Source organism: Sprattus sprattus, assembly GCF_963457725.1.
Source record: "Sprattus sprattus genome assembly, chromosome: 4".
Taxonomy (NCBI): domain Eukaryota; kingdom Metazoa; phylum Chordata; class Actinopteri; order Clupeiformes; family Clupeidae; genus Sprattus; species Sprattus sprattus.
In genome coordinates, this window is record NC_137923.1 from 9,219,349 (window position 1) to 9,239,840 (window position 20,492).

General features: G+C 46.5%; 1 protein-coding gene across 1 annotated transcript in view; it reads right to left on the reverse strand.

Annotated features, from left to right (window-relative positions):
- Positions 1 to 12,645: 12,645 nt before the first annotated feature.
- The window catches only part of spsb4a (splA/ryanodine receptor domain and SOCS box containing 4a), a 65,982-nt gene continuing 58,135 nt past the window's right edge, over positions 12,646 to 20,492 (reverse strand). The window contains exon 4 of the mRNA XM_080838034.1: positions 12,646 to 13,502. Within this exon, the coding sequence (XP_080694160.1) occupies positions 13,375 to 13,502 (128 nt within the window). The 3' untranslated portion in view covers positions 12,646 to 13,374. The remainder of the gene's footprint in view (positions 13,503 to 20,492) is intronic.

Below are 20,492 nucleotides of genomic sequence, written 5' to 3' on the forward strand. Positions count from 1 at the left end.
ATGTGCCAGATGTAGATGATTGATGTTATCATTAAGAGAATCCCCTTCCGTAGTTCTATACTGGTTGACTTCATAGTCTCTTTTGCTTGTCTCCTGTGTTCTACTGACTACTGTGTTGTGCTTTACCTTTAGTCTTCTGCTCCTCTATTTGTCTCACGAGAGAGGACACGGTCTCTCTCAGCTCCCTCAGCTCCGCCACCACTCCGTGAGGGTCGCAAAGGTTCCTTTCCTTTGCAGCATCACCGTGCTGAGGGACACTACTCTCCTGGTAGCTCATAGATACCTGAGATGGCTTTTGAGAGGACCTGTTCGGTCCCTGTTTATATGCATTCTGATTTCCACAGGTGCACTTTAGATACAATAAGGAAACAAGAGCCAATGTGTTTACTAGAAAGTTTGTCAAAGTCACATGCCACTGTGTTCTGGTCAACATTATAAAACTTGTTATACACAGGGCTGGACTGGCAATCTGGCATACCGGGCGTTTTCTCGGTGGGCCGAGGTGCAATATGGGCCGAGAGTCCCGAATTTATTATTGAAAAAGTTTTTTTTTTTTTTTAGAATTTTTTTTTTCCCCATATAATGGTCTGACCGGCTGGCCCACGAAAGTAGTTCATGAGCGGCCCTATCGACACTGGGCTGGCCCAATCACATCCCCTGGGCTGACCCAACACCAACCCCTTTCGGTTTGGACCTGCCTACATAATTAGGACGGGAAACAAACTCAGCGTGGCCCATGGCCTTGACATGCTTGACAAGCGCATGCTAGTCTGCGGCCCATTGGCTGTCTTCTTTAGTGACAAGGGGCTCGTCCAATCATATCACCAAACACCTTCTACCTTTGGCTTGGGCGGTGCACAGAAACGCACGTTTCGTTAGAATCCTCCAGTCCAAAATGGAGAGAAAGCGAAAAGAGGGTGCGGAGAAACTGCGAGATAAGAAGAGGCTTGCTTTTCAAGCCTACACTGCCAAATGTGCCAAAATATCGGAAATGTTTGCCACGGCAGGGCCATCATCAGGTACCGTGGATGAAAGTGATAGGCCTACTGGTGGCGACAGCCAGGGAGATACGATACAACGACCTACGGTGAGCTTACTGATCATGAATTCAAACGTCTCTAAAATATGTTTGACTTAGGACCTATGTTCTATGGCCAAGTTCGTTTGCATTGTAAATACAAGACAAGTCTGTAGCTGTTGCTAGCCCTCAGCCTACTCTACTCTGAAACAGCCAGCCGTTAGCCTACACTCTATGTTGTGTGTTTGAGTGGTGGGCAAGCCCCTTAGCCTATTGGTGCGCGGTGCCATGTCAATGTTCCGAAAGCCCAGTATTCCCAAACCCTATGAAAATATGCCAATTTGTCCAGATAGCGAATTATGATAGCCCGTTATACGCTCCAGTTTGCCCCCCGAAGTTCAGGGGCGTGGTACAAATGTTAGTGCCACCTCATCAAGCGCGTTTCCTACAGGAGGAAATAGACTCCCTTCTAGGAAAGGGAGCAATACAGTCTGTACCTCTCGTAGACGAGAACAGGGGGTTCTTCAGTCGCTATTTTCTGGTTCCAAAAAAGGACGGAAAATATCGACCGATCTTAAACCTCCGTATTCTGAACAAAGCTTTAAAGTGTATGATGTATATTGTATTGTATTGTATTGAATTTAGATTAATTAAGACCACCACCTTAACACACAAACTCTTGTTGAACTCATAAAGTAGTAGGTTCAGTGACGTGCGGTGAGACAGCTGTCTTCTGTAGCTTCTGCGAGCCCATGAATCAATGTTTCGTTGGAATCATGATGTAACGTTGTTGTAGCGGGAATACAGCAATGCTATTTTCTAATTGGCAGGGCATATGATTCTAGACTTCGCTGAAGCGACTGAAACGGTGAATTTTGATCACATTCAGCGAAAGTTAACAGGTAAAACGGGAGAAAAATAGGGCGTCTTTAGGCCGTCCTGCCTAAAAGTAGGGCGTCCCATTTCTTATTTTTTTGTAGACGATAGGGCAGACGCCCTGCTAGCTAAAAGCCTGGTTGGTGTGTAGACATTCGAGAGACCAAAGGGTGTGTTATCGAATTAAGTGGGCCGGTCTGGTTCAAAATGCCCGGGCCGATTTTTTGTCCCAGTCCAGCCCTGGTTATACATCACGAGTATATCACGAGTCAACCATGAAAACACTATCTTAACATACAGCAGGTTGTAATCTAAATTTGTAATTGTAGATGAGGTTGCATTACTGTTTTACAAGGAGTGAATACAATACATCCAATATCAAAGTATGCAAATTGACTTACAGAAGAGAGAAGTGACTGATACACAGAGGTCAGTCATTATTATGTGTTGCTGAGAATGGTGGGAAACAATTGGACCAAAGCATCAAATTCCCCTCAGTCAAATCAAACAAGCCCCCTGAAACCAACCAACCAACAGGAAAACTAAAGCAAAACAGGGGATAATGCTCAGAAATTATAAAGGCCAATAAACACAACGCTCAGAAGAATACAGTCAAAATCAGCACAAAGCTCAGAAGTAAAACTAGGGAGAATCCGAGGAAACTTCCAAACGAGAAATAACTACACAAGGGAGAATTAGAGCGCAGGAGCTCGGAACAGAACAGGAGATATCGATAGACCTGGAAGTCGGAGAACAGAGCTGGGACATTCATTGTTGCTTCATGAAGATTAGTCCTCTTTACAACAAGGCCAGACGAGGGGGTGAGGGGAGTGAAGAGTTTATATCAGAGTGACAGGTGACGGCCATCATAATGCCACCAAATTGGTGGCTAATCGCACCCAAGAGCAAGAGAAATTAACTACAATTGGCAAGACACACCTGTTGCTGGGCTGCATGCATTCCCAACATTGACATAGACTTTTGGGAAAGCCAGAATTCCTGCAGTGTTATTGTCCCAGTTCCCTAAAGGACCCAGTGTTGCTACCTTTGCTGAAACAGAGAAACAGTGTTTCATAGGGAGCCTCTGATTATCATTTCTCTCACCTTCTCAAGCATACAACTAGTAGTTATTATATGTGCATGGGATAGTATATAGTATCGTAAACGTATGGGCACACTTGGGCAAACGACAACATGACAATTTGTTATTTTTGTCAAATCAAATATCCCTGAATCAAACAGAAATAAAAAATGTTAGCCCAAAGTTACTTAATTTTTGACTCAACCTGTGAATAAGGAGACCATATACTGTACACTCCTAATGGCATACCCCAAACCTGTGCATCCAACTGAGACATGATAGCATGCAGATTCACACAATGTTTGTTCTGTTCATGCGATGTGTGTTCACTCTTGATCACATACTACAAAACAATACCTGAAAATATGCAGTGGGTAATGTAGTAATTGTCATGATCTCATTAGAGTTTCTATAGCATTGTGTTACACACACAAACCACGTATATTATGCTAATAGTAGCTGTGCCTGTCTTATAACCTGTGCATGGTGCTAATATTAGCCATACCTGACTTGAGGGAGAACATTGGGCCTCATTCTCGAACGCAGTTGACGAATTTACGGAAGAATTTCTTCTGAACTACACCTCCGGTGGATTAAGGAACACATTTGACATTCATAAAAATGTTCTCGTCTGGGATTTGTTCTGAACTTCAGAAGACTTTCAGAACGCGAAATAGCAGTCGTAAATCGGCCAGAGTTTTCTCAAATGCGATTCCTCAAAAAAACACAAGATGCCCCACTTGGCCGCTCCGTGTAAGAAGTGACTGAATTTGTGAGGAATTGTTGGTGATTGCGTTCACATCAACTCTACAGACATCCTCGGATTAAAATAATTATAATAATAATAAATACGAGAATATTTGTATGCATGATTCTACGAGGCACAGTGATGTCATAAAATAAATAATAGGACTACACCAGGATGCTGCGCTCGTCTAGTGAGCGTCGTTTGGCACTGCCGTCTATCCAGACTTTCATTTGTAGTTCCACGTCGGTGGAGCGAACTGCCTAGCACTACCAGAGCAGGGGCATCCCTCTCTACCTTTAAGAAGCTTTTGAAGCCCCAACCCTTCAGAGAGCACATCCCTTCCTAACTGGCACTTCGACTAGTGCTTAACTTGCACTTACAGCAGTTATATTCCTGCCATTCTATTTTATATTTCTTATGTAAAGTAGTATTTATTGATACACTAGGTCTCTATTGCTTGTAGCTTGACTGTTCTCTCCCTTGTACGTCACTTTGGACAAAAGCGTCTGCTAAATGACAAAAAGTAAATGTACCGAACACTGCAAATGTAAGTGAAAAAATAAATAAGCACTAAACTCAATTGCGTTAAAATAGCCATAGTGGAATAGAATGGACACATCTACATCCTGCAACAGTACCTCTACCTCTGCACCGGTTAAGTTAGATCTGCGTTTACTTGACCGGTGCTCGCTTTCCGCTTTAACATGACTCGCTTACGAGTTGCCTTCGTGTGGATTCGGGCGATTCCGACAGCACATGTCACTACGGTTGCATGCCTTTACAAGGAGCTGGTGGGGCGTGTATGTATGCAAATCCAGGTGCACAAGAATGCGCTCTCAATTGAAGAAAACTCCGGGGGAGCACAGCTCAGAACACTTCCGCTGCATGGAACACATTTTTAAGCGGTCATGAATTTGGCGGAGGTCTTTCTCTTTCCTTGTTTGTCGGAAGCCTGTAAGAAACATTTCAGAGGAAACTTCAGAGAATGTTCGAGAATGAGGCCCATTGTCTCTCTCAGCTCCCGAAGCTTCTTACAGCACTGAGTTGATGTCAAGCAACTTTTGCACCCCCCCCCCCCCCCCCTTCCCCGCTGTTCTCCTCATACAGAGCAGAGCAGCAAAATCATGGACACCTGAGTCCTCTTTCCCAGTTGATATACACTCTTATTATGTAATATGCATTTAATGATTAATCATGTAAAAAACTTGGAACAGAAAAGAGGCTAATAGGCTACTAATCACTAACAATGTAAGAGGGTGAATAGCCTATACATCACACAACTACATTTTAAGTTGGATAGAAATAAAGAAAATATCAAAAACAAAAACTTTCACTAAATAGAACTGAATCAAAATATTTAAAAGATAACACATTTTTCAATCAATCAATCAATCAACTTCAATTTTATATAGCGCTTCTCTATCCGAAGACGCTTTACAGATCAGTCCGATCCAGTCCATTCATTCAGACAGTCATACCAGTGGTGGTAAGCTACGAGAGTAGCCACAGCTGCCCTGGGGCAGACTGACGGAAGCGTGGCAGCCAATCAGCGCCTACGGCCCCTCCTACCACCACCAACATTCATTCCAACATTCATTCAGATTCATACGATGTAATGTGGTTCACCAATACACCAAAGGCTACACCGCCTGGTGTCATGCTGTAAACACTAACATCAGCTGTAATGTTTTTAGGCGTCTTAAGGAGAAAATTCAGCACAAACGAGCTCAACAACTGTGGCACCCTGGCATTTGGTTGTCATGAAACTGTATTGTCCCATACTTACCAGTAGAGGGCGAGAAGGAGCTGTTTTACACTGACCTAAGCTGAGTATGTTCACCTGTCACTTGAACACTTGCTAATACATGTTGTTTTGCTGTGTGTGTTTGCAGAAACATGAAAGAGGATACACACACTCCCAAGTATGTACCCTCACACACACACAAGACACAAGACACAAGAGGATAACCACCTTCATTCTCTTTTTTCCTCTCTCTCTCGCACACACACAAATAGACACACACATAAAAGTTCGTAGCCATATCTCCTTGTTCCTTCCCTCTTTGAGGTCTCATCAGTCATAGCCCTCCTGCCTCCTGGGGCTGCCAGCCGTTTATGGCTGACAATTTATTAAGCTATTAACTTTAACTACTGCTCCTGCTGCCCCCCTCTCCACACACCCGAACAAGGCTTGATGGGGGGATAGATTGTGCTGTAAACACAAGAATCTATCACGGCCCTTTTACAATGCATGCTGGTGCGTATGTGTGTTTGTGTGTGTGTGTGTGTGTGTTAGCGAGAGAGAGCAGTTATCCTCTTGTGTGTGTGTGTGTGTGTGTGTGTGTGTGTGTGTTTGTGTGTGTATGTGAGGGAGAGAGAGAAAGAGAGAGAGAGAGAGAGAGAGAGAGAGAGAGGGAGAATGTGTGTGTCTGTTTGTGTGTGTGGTGTGTGTGTGTGTGTGTGAAAGTGCTACAACACCATATGGAATGAATCCTATCACACAGAGCCACATGCGTCAGCTTTTCAGCCTATTTTCTGTCTCCTCGTTGCCCAAACAACACTCTGCCAGCCTCATGCGAGGTGCAGTCAGACAAGCTCATACAATATCAAACTATGTAATGTTTCTTTGTGCTCTCTGTCTGACCATAACACAGACAGGATGGTAAAAATGACACACACACCCCCATCTCAGAGGGGAATGGAAATCAGTGCTCAAAAACTCCTGATTTGCTTTTGCCTTTTGTTCCTATTAGTAGGTGCTGATGGTAGTTCTGATGGTTTATTATTGGTGTGCCTACGAGACAGGTGTAGGTTTAAAAAAATAAATAAAATAAGATCTACACAATCTAGTATCTGTTTTTCTCCCTCCAATCAGCTCTTTTCTCTCTGCACCAAGTGATGGGTTAACCCCTTCTCTGAGAGCAAAACTGACTTGAACACATGAATACCATATGCCTGTGTGTGAGTGATGAGTGAGTCAAAGAGAAAGAGAACGATGGAGGGAGAGAGAGAGAGAGAGAGAGAGAGAGAGAGAGAGAGAGAGAGAGAGAGAGAGAGAGAGAGAGAGAGAGAGAGAATCAGTGGGGATAACAGGCGGGTTAGACCTCATTAGATATTCTCTGGGCTAATTAACTTAACTTGTGACACACTGAAGAGAGGAGAAAGGAAGGAAAGACAAGAGAAGATATGAGAGGAGAGGAAAAGATATGAGAGGAGAAGAGAAGAGAAGAGAAGAGAAGAGGAGAGGAGAGGAAGAGAAGAGGTGAAGAGAAGAGAGGGGAGGAGAAGAGAGGAGAAGAGAGGTGAAGAGAGGAGAGGGGAGAAGAGAGGTAAAGGGAGGAAAGGTGAAGAGAGGAGAGGAGAGGAGAGGAGAGGAGAAGAGCCTAGCAGCTGGCTTTGTGCTGATGGCATTAGGCTGAATAGGCGGGGGAGGTGCTTGTGTCAGATTGGAAGGCAGGGGGGAGTGATCCCTGCTTATTAGAGCCGCATGCCGCCTCAGTACTTACGAGAAGATGACAAGACATCCCGCTTTAAACCAACACACACTCTTTTGCTCTTTCTTTCCCACTTCCCACTTTCCTCTCTCGCTCTCTATCCAAACTCCCCACATCCCGCCTCAGTGATCCACTGGTGCTGCCTGCGATTTATGCTGTGATTGGATGTGAACGACCAATGAGAGATCCCGAGTGATTGTGTGCGGACGGGTGTTTTGCCCTAAGGGGTTCTAGGCGAGCCACGGATCCAGACCAAAGACATGAAAGAGAACTGTATTAAATACATTGTTGTTAATATTCTTTATTTTAATTTTGTAGGTCACTTTGGACAGAGGCGTCTGCAGAATACTTGAACCTTACATTGACATAAACGCAGCTGATCTGTGTCATCAGGAAGTGATCCCACCGGCTGACTGTAACAGATTCAGTGTACCGCCTGCTGGGCCTGCTAACACAATCTGATGAGAGGGAGGGATGGATGGATAGAAATAAAGAATAGAATAGAAAGGTAGAGGGGTTAATAGAGAGAAGGGAAGATGTAGAAACAAATTGGAGAAAGAGAGGGAGAGAGAGTGTGAATGAGACAGACAGAGTGTGCATTCGCCCGAGAGGGGGGAGAGATGGAGAGGGGAGGACATGGAAAGATAAAGAGAGGGAGGGGAAAATGTAGGAAGGAAAGGAGGGAAAAAGAGAGAGAAATGGAGAGTAGGAGGGAGAGACAGAGAAAACGAGTGAGAGCCCATGGGGCAGTATGAGATGGGTGACAAACGGGGGCTGGCCGAGAAGTGAAAAAAGTCGAGCGGCGCATCTATGAAAGCTGGCGAGGCACGTAAACGACGACACAAACTACCATGAGCAAGGTCAAATGGCAGCAGATGGGTTCTCAGTAGGCAATGGAAAAAGATTCCTCCCAACACCCCCCCCCACACACATATACACACACACACACACAAGTGGTGACGGAAAAGCATTGGCTGTAATAGCAATGCTGTCAGGTGTTTAATCAGACAGCTCCCTTGTTTGGCTGTCATCCTGTTTATTGCCCCCTTCTTACGCACTGCTCTGTTTCCGTGGCAACCTGACATGGTTTGGAATATCTCTTCCTCTGTGTGTGAATGACTCTGCCTCAGTTCATTTTTTATCCGGTTCCCCAGTGTGTTCCGCCTGGAGTATATAGAGTGCATATACACACTACACTCCGATAGGAAGAGGCCTGGGGCAGGCTCTGAACCTCATGCAATTACAACAGGAGACATCAGGCCGTGGGTTCCTCCTCCCCCCCCCCCCCCCCTACCTCCTTTAAAGCATCTGAAGCAGGTCTACCAGACAGTGCGATGGTTCCTTCCCCTAACAGGCCAGCTCCTGAACACTATGCTGGGCCCCATCCACCGAATATAGTAGACACGTAAGACAATCCGAAGACCCATAACTGCTATGGTAATCTTTATTGCCTACCTGGGAGAACGCTCTGCAGCATCTGAAGCAAGTATTTTATTTGTTAAAGTTGATTTATTATTCATCATCCCTCCTGTTAGCATATTCAGTCTGTCTGTCTGTCTGTCTGTCTGTCTGTCTGTCTGTCTGTCTGAATGTGTTGTTGTCTGCGTTCTATCTCTGTGGCTCTTAATGGTCGAACGAGCTTCTACTGTACTCTACATGGCTGAGATGAGAATAAAGCTCTACTTGACTGGACTGGAGTGTGTATATGTGTGGTGTGTTACTGGCGCCCTCTAGTGGAGGATCTGGATATGAAGTTTACCACATCTGTTACCCCTTGTGTTCCTGAGAGAGGCTGGGCTCAGAGAGAGCTCTGCTGACAGGTTGCAGAAAGGGTAGAAGCAGCAAGCAGCACCAGACATGATGGAGGGATGGGCCCTGTATCTGTTCAGACCGGAGAGACAACTAGAGGGATGGAGAGTGAGAGTTTTTGTGTTAGCATCACCTCTCCCATCCTCTTATCTAATTTAACAATATCCTTTACTACTCTCTGTATGAAAATACTTACCTGAAACCCCCCCATCAGCCAGCTTGTTGTGGACTTAAATTGAAACAGCACGCAACACTGAGACATTTACATTTACATTTACATTTACATTTAGTCATTTAGCAGACGCTTTTGTCCAAAGCGACGTACAAGGGAGAACAATCAAGCTAAGAGCATTAAAAAACCTGGTGTAACAATAAATATTGCTTATAAAACGACATAGAAAGAATAAAAAAAGAAGTGCGGGCCTGTTGCTGCTTAAGTGCAGGTTGAGCCAAGGTGCCAGTTTAGGAAGAGAGGTGCTCTTTGAAGAGTTGGGTCTTCAAGAGTTTCTTAAAGGTAGGGAGGGACGCTCCTGCTCTGGTAGTGCTAGGCAGGTCGTTCCACCAACGTGAGACAAACAGGAAGAAGAACCCTGACAGCGGCTCAAGCACTGTTCTTCTCCTTCCCTTTCCTCCCGTGGCCACCCTTAAAACCCCAGGATGCACCTGTGTTTAGAATGGGAGGTCAACACAGGATACACACAAGGGCTCTATTCAAGCTTGAGGCTTCAGGACACCTTCTTGGCGTCATCACCATCAGGCCCTTCATACACTTCTCACGGCCGCCGCGTCTCACAGGGCACTTGCTTTGCCCGTGAAAATAGCACAGAAGCACAGCTCAGCTCTCTCTCTCTCTCTCTGTTAGGGTTGTAGCCCGCAAGCGCAACACAGCACGGCTCTGTCCAACTCTGTGAGGTTCTAATAGGAATGGCTTTTTCTGTTTGTCTATAGAAGTATGAGGATTATTTAAGGCTTATTTCTCTCTCGACTTTGATGTTAGCATCTCCGTAGGCTGATATGAGTAATAAACTATAGAATACATGCAAGCCTGTGAGTCACAGAAACGGCGAGATGGCAAAAAAAATGTAGCCTTGCCCTTCCCGAGAAGTTCAATGATACTGTAATTCCTGAGATGTTTTGGAGGATGGCCATGCTTCTTGTGAAATTTTGGATTAGCTGTTGTCTCTAAAGTGAAGACAGCTCTCATAAACCAATTTGGCCTTAACATGGTACCAGTCACATTATTACACACCATGCAGTTGTAGGCTCGCTGTGTCACTCCTGACTATGTCGGCATCTCAAAACATGGGACGGGATTTCACAGCGAAGTCCTAACTGGAAGCTATGCATGCATTTGTGTTGCATGAGCTTTTCCTGGAAGTGGGGAGCGCCAGTCATCTGGCCTGATCTATAGCCTCTTAACAGTAAGTGACGGAGCATTCTGCCTGAGAATTCTGCCTGAGTCTGCCTGGAAGCTGGGAGGAGAGAGAGGCTGGGAGATGGAGACAGCTCCGCCCTCAATCGAGGAGGAGCCGCACCTCCTCTTAGTTGGGTCGAACAGCTCTGATCAAAGACAAATCACACGCCGAAGCACACTCCATAAAGAGTTGGAAACGGAAGGAGAGAGAGAGAGCGAGAGAAGAAGAAAGAACACATGGGAGAGAGGGAAACAGAGAGGGGAGGGGGAGGGAGTGAGAGGGGGAAAGAGGTACCCATTTTTATACTGAGTTGATAGGGCAGTATCAGGATGTCTGGCATTGATTTCCGATAGCAGAATCCTTTGCACTCGCAGACACATCACCCCGGATCTTGGGAGGATTTGGGAGGAAAAGGGGCGTCAGCACACTGAAGGAACGTGAAGTCTGGAGTCCCAGTGTTCCATTACCCCAAAAGACATCAAGCTGTTCTGCCACTCTTCTCTGCCTCCCCTTTCAAGACCCAGTGTTCTTTGTTTTTCTATTTTTTTTGGATCCCGGCTCCTGGCTCACAAATAGGGCAGACTGCTCTATGGCATGGCAATGGGGACGCATCCTCTCACAGGCCAGGGAATATAATACTAAACAACATCCGGGGGGGGGGGGGGGGGGGGGGAAACCGAGGGAGAGAGAAAATGTACAGAGGTATGTAAGGAGAGAGACTGCGAGAGGAGAAGAGAGAGAGAGCGCCATGCTGGATGTGTATGTGTGGGTGACTGAAGTACAGAGACAAACAAAAGCAGAGAAACCCCTGAGGTCTGGGTCCTCTATTAGGTAACACTCCATTTGTTTGTGCTGTTTGTGCCGCCGAGACAGAGGGGAGAAATAAACTGGAGATGGGAGGATGAAGAAACAACCTGGAAAAGTCTGGAAAGGGCGGAGGCTGTGGTGTGGGTGTGGCGTTACGTAAATGCACCCAGCTGGACATGGGGTTGTCCTGGATTCACTTCAGTATGAAGGCCTGTGTTCAAACAGACACACACAAACATACAAGAGCCTCTCACAAACACACACACACTCGCAGCATGTCTCTCTCTTTCTCTCGTTTGTAGTTTTTATTTCCCTTTCTCTCTAAAACACACACACACACACACACACACACACACACACACACACACACACACACACACACACACACAAACCTCTCCCACATACCCACAGCTAGGGTTATAGGGAAGGAATGACCAGGAGACACACTCAGTAAGAAACACAGTTAATGCTCATTCAACTTGGCCTTTATTCACATAGCTGATATGCTGAGAGCAGCCCTGTCCATACATTCCACTGCCTAGCACACACACCACACACACACACACACACCCACCCCCTACAGGCAGACAGTCTGTGATAGATGTGGTATTAAGTGTGATAATAATAATAATAATAATAATGATCATCATAATAATAATAATCATAATAAAAGCAGCATCCAGTAACAAAAGCCTCAGCTGAAAGATGTGAAGGTCTGCCACAGCAATACAGAGTTGGTCTGTACGGTCCCACGATCATTCCGTTAAAAAGGAACTAATTCCTGATAAATAAACATCATACTAATAAACAGCATAAACAGAATCATCGTTGTCGTCGTGGTCATCAGAATCAGAAAAAGAAAAAAAACTCACACACAATCCAATCAAGGGTAGAAACTTAGGAATAAAAAAGTGACTTAAGCTCTTTGAAAAGGGTGTGTTCATGTGTGTGTATGAGTGTGTTGTGCATATTTTAGTGTAGTTTATGTGTGTATGTGTAACGTTACATACTGGGAAGACAAGGACATCCTCCCTGGACCCTTTTATGGTAATTGCTGTGTGTGTGTGTGTGTGTGTGTGTGTGTGTGTGTGTGTGTGTGTGTGTGTGTGTGTGTGTGAGTGTGTGTAGGAGTGTGTGTGTGTGTGGGAGTGTATGAATGTCTGTACATGACTATGTATGTATGCATGTATGTATGAATGTATGCATGCATGCATGTATGTATGTATGTATGTATGTATGTATGTGTGTGTGTGTGTGTGTGTGTGTGTGTGTGTGTGTGTGTGTGTACATGTGTGTGTGTGTGTGTGTGTGTGTGTGTGTGTGTGTGTGTGTGTACATGAGTATGTATGTGTGTGTGTGTGTGTGTGTGTGTCCCACTGCAGCTCCTGCCAGGGTAGAGGAGCTGAAGGCCTGTGGTGTGTTTATCGGGTGAGCTGGACGGCTGGGCTCGGTTCAGCCCGATCCAGCCCAATCCCCTCCAGAAAAGCTGGCAAGGGAAGAGAGGAGTCCTATAGCACCTCTGGTGGAGGCTTGAGGAACTGCGAGCCATTACTGACGCCATACAGAGTTCAGTTCAATTCAGGTCAGGTCAGTTCAGCTCGGTTTGGTTTGGTTTGGTTTCGGACGGTGAGGTTTTGGATTGGCTTTCTTCTTCTCGGAAAACAAGGCCTCCAAAGGTTAGTGTGCTGTCTGAGCATGCTAACACCCACTCCAGGTCTCTCCCTGCCTAGGGTGCGGGTCGAGATACCGCCCTACGCCCCTGTCCACCCCCACAGCACTTCAGTCGTCTCCACGGCAACCAGCCACAAAGTCGTAACGCAACCACCATACCACCCCCATCCCCAAAGTCACAGCCATCAAATAACTTAAAAGGTATAAAGATAAACAGAGGAAGAGGGAGGTAGAAGAAGGGGAGAGAAAGAGCGAGAAAGAGACAGAGTGAGATTAAAACTCTTCCTCGAGTTGAGTAAAAACAGTGGCGCTCAGGTGTCCCGTTGGTGAGCGGCGGCGGCGGCGGCGGCTCGTGAATGTAAACATATCCCATGGGGCTGAGCGGCAGCCTCCCTCTCTTCCTCCGTCAGTCTGGTGCGGTGTGGTGTTGTGTGGTCCAGTTGGTCTCATCCGGCTCACTGGTACTGGAGGTAATTCTTCAGGGACTGCGGCAGAGGGAGGGTCTCGATCTCCTGCAGCCGCTCCCGGCCCAGGGCCAGGCGAGCCGCCCGCCGACACAGGTCCATCAGAGGAAGAGGCTCCGCTGCAGAGGGACAGAGGGGGGGGGGTTGGAGATTAGAACTGATAGTATTCTAACAAATAATAACACACTGTTAGTTATTCAAACTTTCACATAACACATTCGTTATTATTCAAGGATCAATTCATTCAAATTCAATAAGTGACACAGGAATAGACTTGAGAAAGGTGACTATAAGCAAATCCAATCAAAGTGAGAGAGAGAGAGACTGAAATGGAAACTCGTGGTCAGAGCAAAGAGCTGATCAGATGGGCTTGGTGAAGACGTCTCTTCTTCTTCTCTCTCTCTCCATACTTTTCTGGCTGCCGTTAATGTGTGTGTGTGTGTGTGTGTGTGTGTGTGTGTGTGTGTGGTTGTGTTTGTGTGTGTGTGTAGAACAAGGAACAGTTGGGCTAAAACTGACAGGCTGTTTTAATAATGAAGGCTCTTTGCCACTAGCGCTCGACTCACTTTCTGCAGCCCTACGTGGGCGCCTGCTTCAGTGCTGCACATCTGGCCAACACCCGCAATGGCCCTTGACTACTCATGCATGCACATACAGAACGTGTTACACAACTTACTAACTAACTAACTAACTAACTAACTCACCTCACCCCACACAAGGGGGCAGTAGTCAGTATAGTGTGTGGCCTACAGTAGTCTGGTAGGTGCATGATGGCCTCTGAGTAGCCTAGCAGGTAGCAGTTATCTATCTAAATGTCAATGTCAACAGATTGAAGCGGCCATCTCTGAGGTGCAAGAAGAGGAAGGCAGATAGATATATAGACACTGACGATGCAGACGACAACTAATATAGATGCATAGATGATAGACAGTGACGATGAAGACAACAACTGATATAAATACATAGATGATATATTGACACTGACAGATAGACCGATAGAGAAAAAGAGCCAGCTTGAAAAAGATGGAGAAAGAGCAAAAGAAAAGCAACAGAAATGAACGACAACAACAACAAAAAAAAAAAAACAGTCCAAAGGGCCAACTGTGCTAAAGGCTAGCTTGGTTCTCATGCAGGTGCATGTGCTCACTGACGTAAGTTTATTTAGTTTGATGTAACTAAGTACTCTAAGTAGATTGCTTTAAGACATAAGCCATTATGATTTGGTCATTCAAAACAAGCAGCGGGATACAGCTTGCTCTAGTAAGACAGACACACACACACACACACACACGGCCTGTCAGCAGCACATTAAATGCTGGTTTATTGCAAGAATTACAGTCCAACAGCCTATAAAACAACACAGTAATCAGGGTTGAATTTAGCCATAGCGGAAAACAACAGCACAATAATCAGGCTTTATGGCCCTCTGGCTGCCATGCCATTTGTGTGTGTTTGTTTGTGAGATGTGGGAAATTCATTGTGGGATTGCTGTTTTGTTTTGAGAAACTTGCGTGTTTACAGCACATCAACATACTGAAACACATACACTTGTTTAGCAAGGCAGACCAATGGATCACAGTGAACTGAACGGAACTAAACACACACACTCACTCCGATAAGACATGTGGGGTGTGAGGCTCTGCTCTGTTTGTGTGAGTGACTGTGTGCATACAATTGTACTGTGTGTGCGTGCTTCCATGCATGTATGTTTATGTGCATGGCTCTGTGTGTCTGTGTGTGTGTGTGTGTGTGTGTGTGTGTGTGTGTGTACACATATGTGAGATCATGCCTGTGTGTGGTTGTCAGTTGGTAAGTGTGTGATAGTATGCCTGTGTGTGGGCTGGCATCTCTGTGTGTAGTGTGTCTGCCCGTGCTGGACGGTGTTCAGGATAACAGGCTCCCCGCACCGCAGATAATGAACATGGCTGTCCTCACACCATCACACACCAGCTGGACAGCAGCTCTGGGAGGGGGGGGGGGGGGGCATGCCATGTCAGACGGCCAGCTATTGGACAGCACTAACTGTAAGATGTCCAGCGACACAGCATGGATACAAAATACAGCTGAAAATAAGTGTGTGTTGTGTGTGTTTGTGTGTTTGTGAGAGAGTGAGAATGAGAGAGAAGGAGCAAGTGAGAGATAGAAAGTATGTCTGTCGGTGTGTCGTGATTTTAACTGTCCTGTGCTGACACTGTCTAGTCACAGTTCATCGCAGCACTGCCTGCAGCTCCTTCGCCTGGTCATGTTATGTAGGTCGGATTTCAAATGTACCCAGCCAGGCTCCAGGGGGTGAGAGAATGAGACCAGCAGGAGTCCCTGCAGCAGGGAGACTCACCCAGCCACACTGGTGCACTGCAGACTGAGGCTGCTCTGCACGGGATGGATGGGCTCTGGGTTTACTGACAGAATGCCACAAATCATCATAGAAAAACAAACAAAGAAAAATCCAAAATCATCCAAGGACAAATGCTGATATAGTGTCTAACCGTTTGGGACTTCTTTCGAATCTTTGTGTGTTATGACGTAGAGGAGTCAAATCTCAGCCGTTCTCCGCACCATCCCCCTGCCCAGCATTTTAGCATTTTTCAAAACCATGCAGTGGGTGGAGTCAGGCTTTGAGCTACTACACTACTAGATCCAGTATACTCCAGCACTGAGTGCATATGAGCCTCTACATCCAGCTACATCTAACAGCTCTACAAGGAGGTTCCTCCACTGGCAGCAGGGATGGGTGAAGACCAAGACCACAGAGACAGTGATTCTATTAGACTCCCTCCACATCAATCAGCACAGCGTTCAGCCCATTGATTAAGTGCAATGGTGAAGGTTGTCTACTAAGCAAAGAAGAAGAAAGAGAGGGAAGAAAAAGGAGGAGAGAGTGGAAATGACAGAGCCCGTGAGTGAGTGAGGGAGAGAAAGAAATGAGTAAAGGATGACACTAAATTGTCTTTCTGTGTTATTGACGAATCACTTCTACATGTACAAGACAAAACATGACAAAGATCAGCTGAATCTGCAAAACACCATCTTTGTTCTAGACTTTACACTAGCAACATTGCTTGACCACAAGTGTAATTCAGTTGCTATTAATATATGGTTTACCGGCGGCATTGAAGTGACAAAACTGAAGCCACAACCTCACTAACATGTTTAATGAAGGACCTGTTCAACAACAACAAATAGAATTGTTCGGAGACTGATGTAACAGGAAGAAACGTGGTCTCCGAATGTTTCTCATAAATATTATTTAAGAACATCTCAATGTTTCTATGATATTCTTAAGAACATCTCAATGTTTCGCAGAGAACATAACTGTCGTAATTCTATGGTATTTCAGCAGCAGAGGAAGCACTGATCTCAATCTGGCGACTTAGGCATTTTTCACAAAAACAAACACTCTCATTAATCAAATTAATTTGCTATATCGCCCAGCCCTAGGACGAAAGAAACTGAATAGCTGAAGTTTTATATGGGCAAAGACACACAAGCACGCACACACACACACACACACCCCATTGTGTCTATTTACGCAGTGATGACAACAGTTGTCGGCCTGGCTGATGTCCCCTCTGCCCTGAGGGCTCTATCCAAAGTACGCTCGTCTCTCGCCTCGTCACACACTCATAAATTGTCCACTCTCTTCACTCTCGCCATCCCTAACGGACCCGGTAATGATCGCCATCAGCTGCCGATATGCCCTTCACAGTGCTGGCTCACCAAGAGGGCGGTTAAGACATAATAAACCACATGGGTCGGTATTACAATTGTACGCAGAGCCGTGCCATGTTGCGCGGCGGGTCAAGTGTCTCGTTTACCGCTAGGCTGGGCAGGAGCGGATGCTCAGAAGGATCAAATGTGTGTTTAAAATATCGAGGCAGGGTATCTAGAGGAGAAAGAAAAACTTGGGAGAGCTGCAGGGCTTTGTGTGTGTGTGTGTGTGTGTGTGTTTGTGGGTGACTTATGAGAGAGTAAGAGCGAGAGAAGGGAGGGGATGAAGAGAAGTTTTTCGTGTTTGTGTGTGTGTGTGTGTGTGTTATGACACAGTCTCTTGCTTTGCCCCAGAGGCCTGATGAGAGCCAGCTTCCTCTGACAGGTCAGTGCTGGCTGCAGCCTCAAGTTGAGCTTGAGGGACGAGGTGGTTAAACGCACACAGGTTGGACGAAGATCATAAACCTGACATGAAAGGTTGCACTTCCTAAACCCTGGCTGCAGAGCACATTCAGGACAGGCGTCAGATCAGGGCCAGATGTAGAGCACAGTTTGTCAGTGTCTGTTTCTGACTGATGTAAGTAACAAGGGACAGTATGGGAACTCTCTCCCACACAAACACACACACACACACACACACACACACACACACACACACACACACACACACACACACAGTCATCCCCTGAGGATGTGTTGGGAGATGGCGAGAGATGGAGACAGTAGTGAGTGACCTTGACTCCCTTCAGGAAAACCCTTCTAAATGAGCCCAAACCACACCAGACCTTCAAACACAAAAAGGATACAGGGGAAAGACGGGGATGATGTAACGATTAGCTGAACAGCGTCCAATCACGGGATGTTTCAGTTTTCATTAGGCAGTCAGATTGATGAGCACGTCTTATTGGGCTCTAGGAACCGTGATGGAGTCTGAGATTAATGAGAGATTCTGTTCTTGTATGCTGGGAATTGTTAGCAAAATGAATCCTATAAAACAAGGGGGGGGGCGGGGGTGTGTGTCTCAGTGTTGATCGAATTTGCCCCAATTAAGGTAAAATGGAGGAAGCTCAGGGACGAACAACGACATTTTCCAAGAACAAAATTACAAATTATACTTAATGACTTCAAATAGGCCTAGGGCTCTTTTTTTGTCTCTTTTAGGGCACAGATGATGAAGGAGAAGCCAGGGACGGCAGGATCCTTGAAGAGCACGAGTGTTGATCTATGACTGGCATGGGGGGCTGACCCGAGGGGACGGGCTGGAAACGAGGGCCTAGGAGGCTAGTATATAGAGTTTGAGTTATGGTCCTCACCTTCCGCCCAGCGTCCAGAGGGACTTCTACCTGAACCACAGTAGATACACAGCCAGTATAAGGGGGAATCAGGGCACATAAATAACATCCATGCGTGATTCTACACTATATAACGCAAATGCTCACTGACACACACACACACACACACACACTTGTGTGTAGCGGGGCTGGTTATGGATGGTGGCTGCATATTGAGTGTGGCACGCTTCAGACGCACCTGATTTCCTCCACGGCCCAGAGGGACCAAACGCAGCCAACCGCGCCGACCAGGGCAGGGCGAGGCAGCACACACACGACACACACACACACACACACACACACACACACACACACGACACACACACACACACACGACACACACACACACACACACACACGACACACACACACACACACACACACACACACACACACACACACACACACACACACACACACGGCAACGCGTGGGTGGATTGCCACGAATAAAGAGCACCATGGAAAGAAAGAAAAAAAGACAGAAAAAAGAAACAAAGGGAAGAAAAACAAGAGATGCAGCCTCAGCAGAGAGAGAGAGAGAGAGAGAGGAGAGAGAGAGAGAGAGAGAGCGCGAGAGAGAGAGAGAGAGAGAGAGAGAGAGAGAGAGCGAGAGAGAGAGAGCGAGAGAGAGAGAGAGAGAGAGCGAGAGAGAGAGAGAGAGAGGGTGGGAGGAAGAGAGAGAGAGAGAGCGCGCGCGCGAGAGAAAGAGCGTGGTGACTATACATGAGGGTGTAAACAGCTTTGTCAAGCTGACAGTGGGTTGGGGAGGAAGCAAAGAAGGCTGCCACTGCCCAAATGGATGTCTCTCTCTAATGGAGATTTCTCTAGGGGAGCGGAGGGGGCCTAGGACTGGACTGGACTACGATTGGGCTGTATTGTTGGTCTGTTTCTCTCTCTATCCATCTATCCCTTTTTCTTTCTCTCCCTCTCCCTCCCCCACTATGTCTTTCATCGCCTCCTTTCACTCCACCTTTTTCGTTCACTTTCCTCCTTTCCCTCCCCCTCTCCCTTTCTCTCCCCTTCTCCCTGCACAGCATAAGACAGCCCAGCTCTGATGAGGCTGTGGGCGGGGAGGCCAGAAGAATGCTTTAGGGCAGGGTAGGAGAGAGAGGAAACGGAGAGATGAGAGAGGAAGAGAGAAATAGAGAGTGGGGGGGTGGGGGGGTGGATGAAGAGATGGAACAGATAAGAAGTGGGAGAGGGAGGCATGGTTTGGGGAAGAGAGAGAAAGGAGAAGGCGATCGTGGAAATCGTTCACGGTAAAAGATTGACCGCCTGACATGATCACTCAGCAGGAACACGGAAGTCAGACAGTAATGACCTTTTCAACTTCACCTTCAGAATGTCAGATGATTGAGACATAACCATAACAACCTCCCCCCCCCCCCCCACACACACACACACACACAAAAACACTCATACAGGCATCAGAGACAGACAGGAAGTTGACACCATCCCTTTCTCTGCCCCAGACTGACAGCACAGACGTCAAAAGGGAATCAGACACCACCAGACCCATATCCAACATCTCCAGCTCATGTCATGAAACCGCCTTGACATACGCATAAGCCAGCCCAATGCGCTTGCCGTCACTAAAAGAATCACTTCCTTATGCGGCATCTCTCCCATCCTCCCACACCCCTGCCCCCAGGCCCCCTCCACTCCAGCCACAGAGCTCCACTGCACCGTCTCTGCCGTTTAGCCGTAACATCACACCAGCCGCCGGCTCCAGTAAAGCTCCCCCGTTTAATTTGGCTTTTAATAAATCTCTTTTAAGTGCCTCCAGGGAGCAAAGCGGGCAATCGAGCAGGCAAAGCCGTGGGTGGTGTGTGTGTGTGTGTGTGTGTGTGTGTGTGTGTGTGTGTGTGTGTGTGTGTGTATGTGTGTGTGAGAAAGAGTGTGTGAGCGCATTTTGCCTCTGAAACCAATGACTGGCATGAACAGGGGAGGATAGGGGAATAGTCAAGGCCACACAGTGCTATTACTCATATAATAAACATCTTACTGTAAATCTGTCCCACAACACACACACGCGCGCACAAGCACACAAGCACACAAGCACACACACCT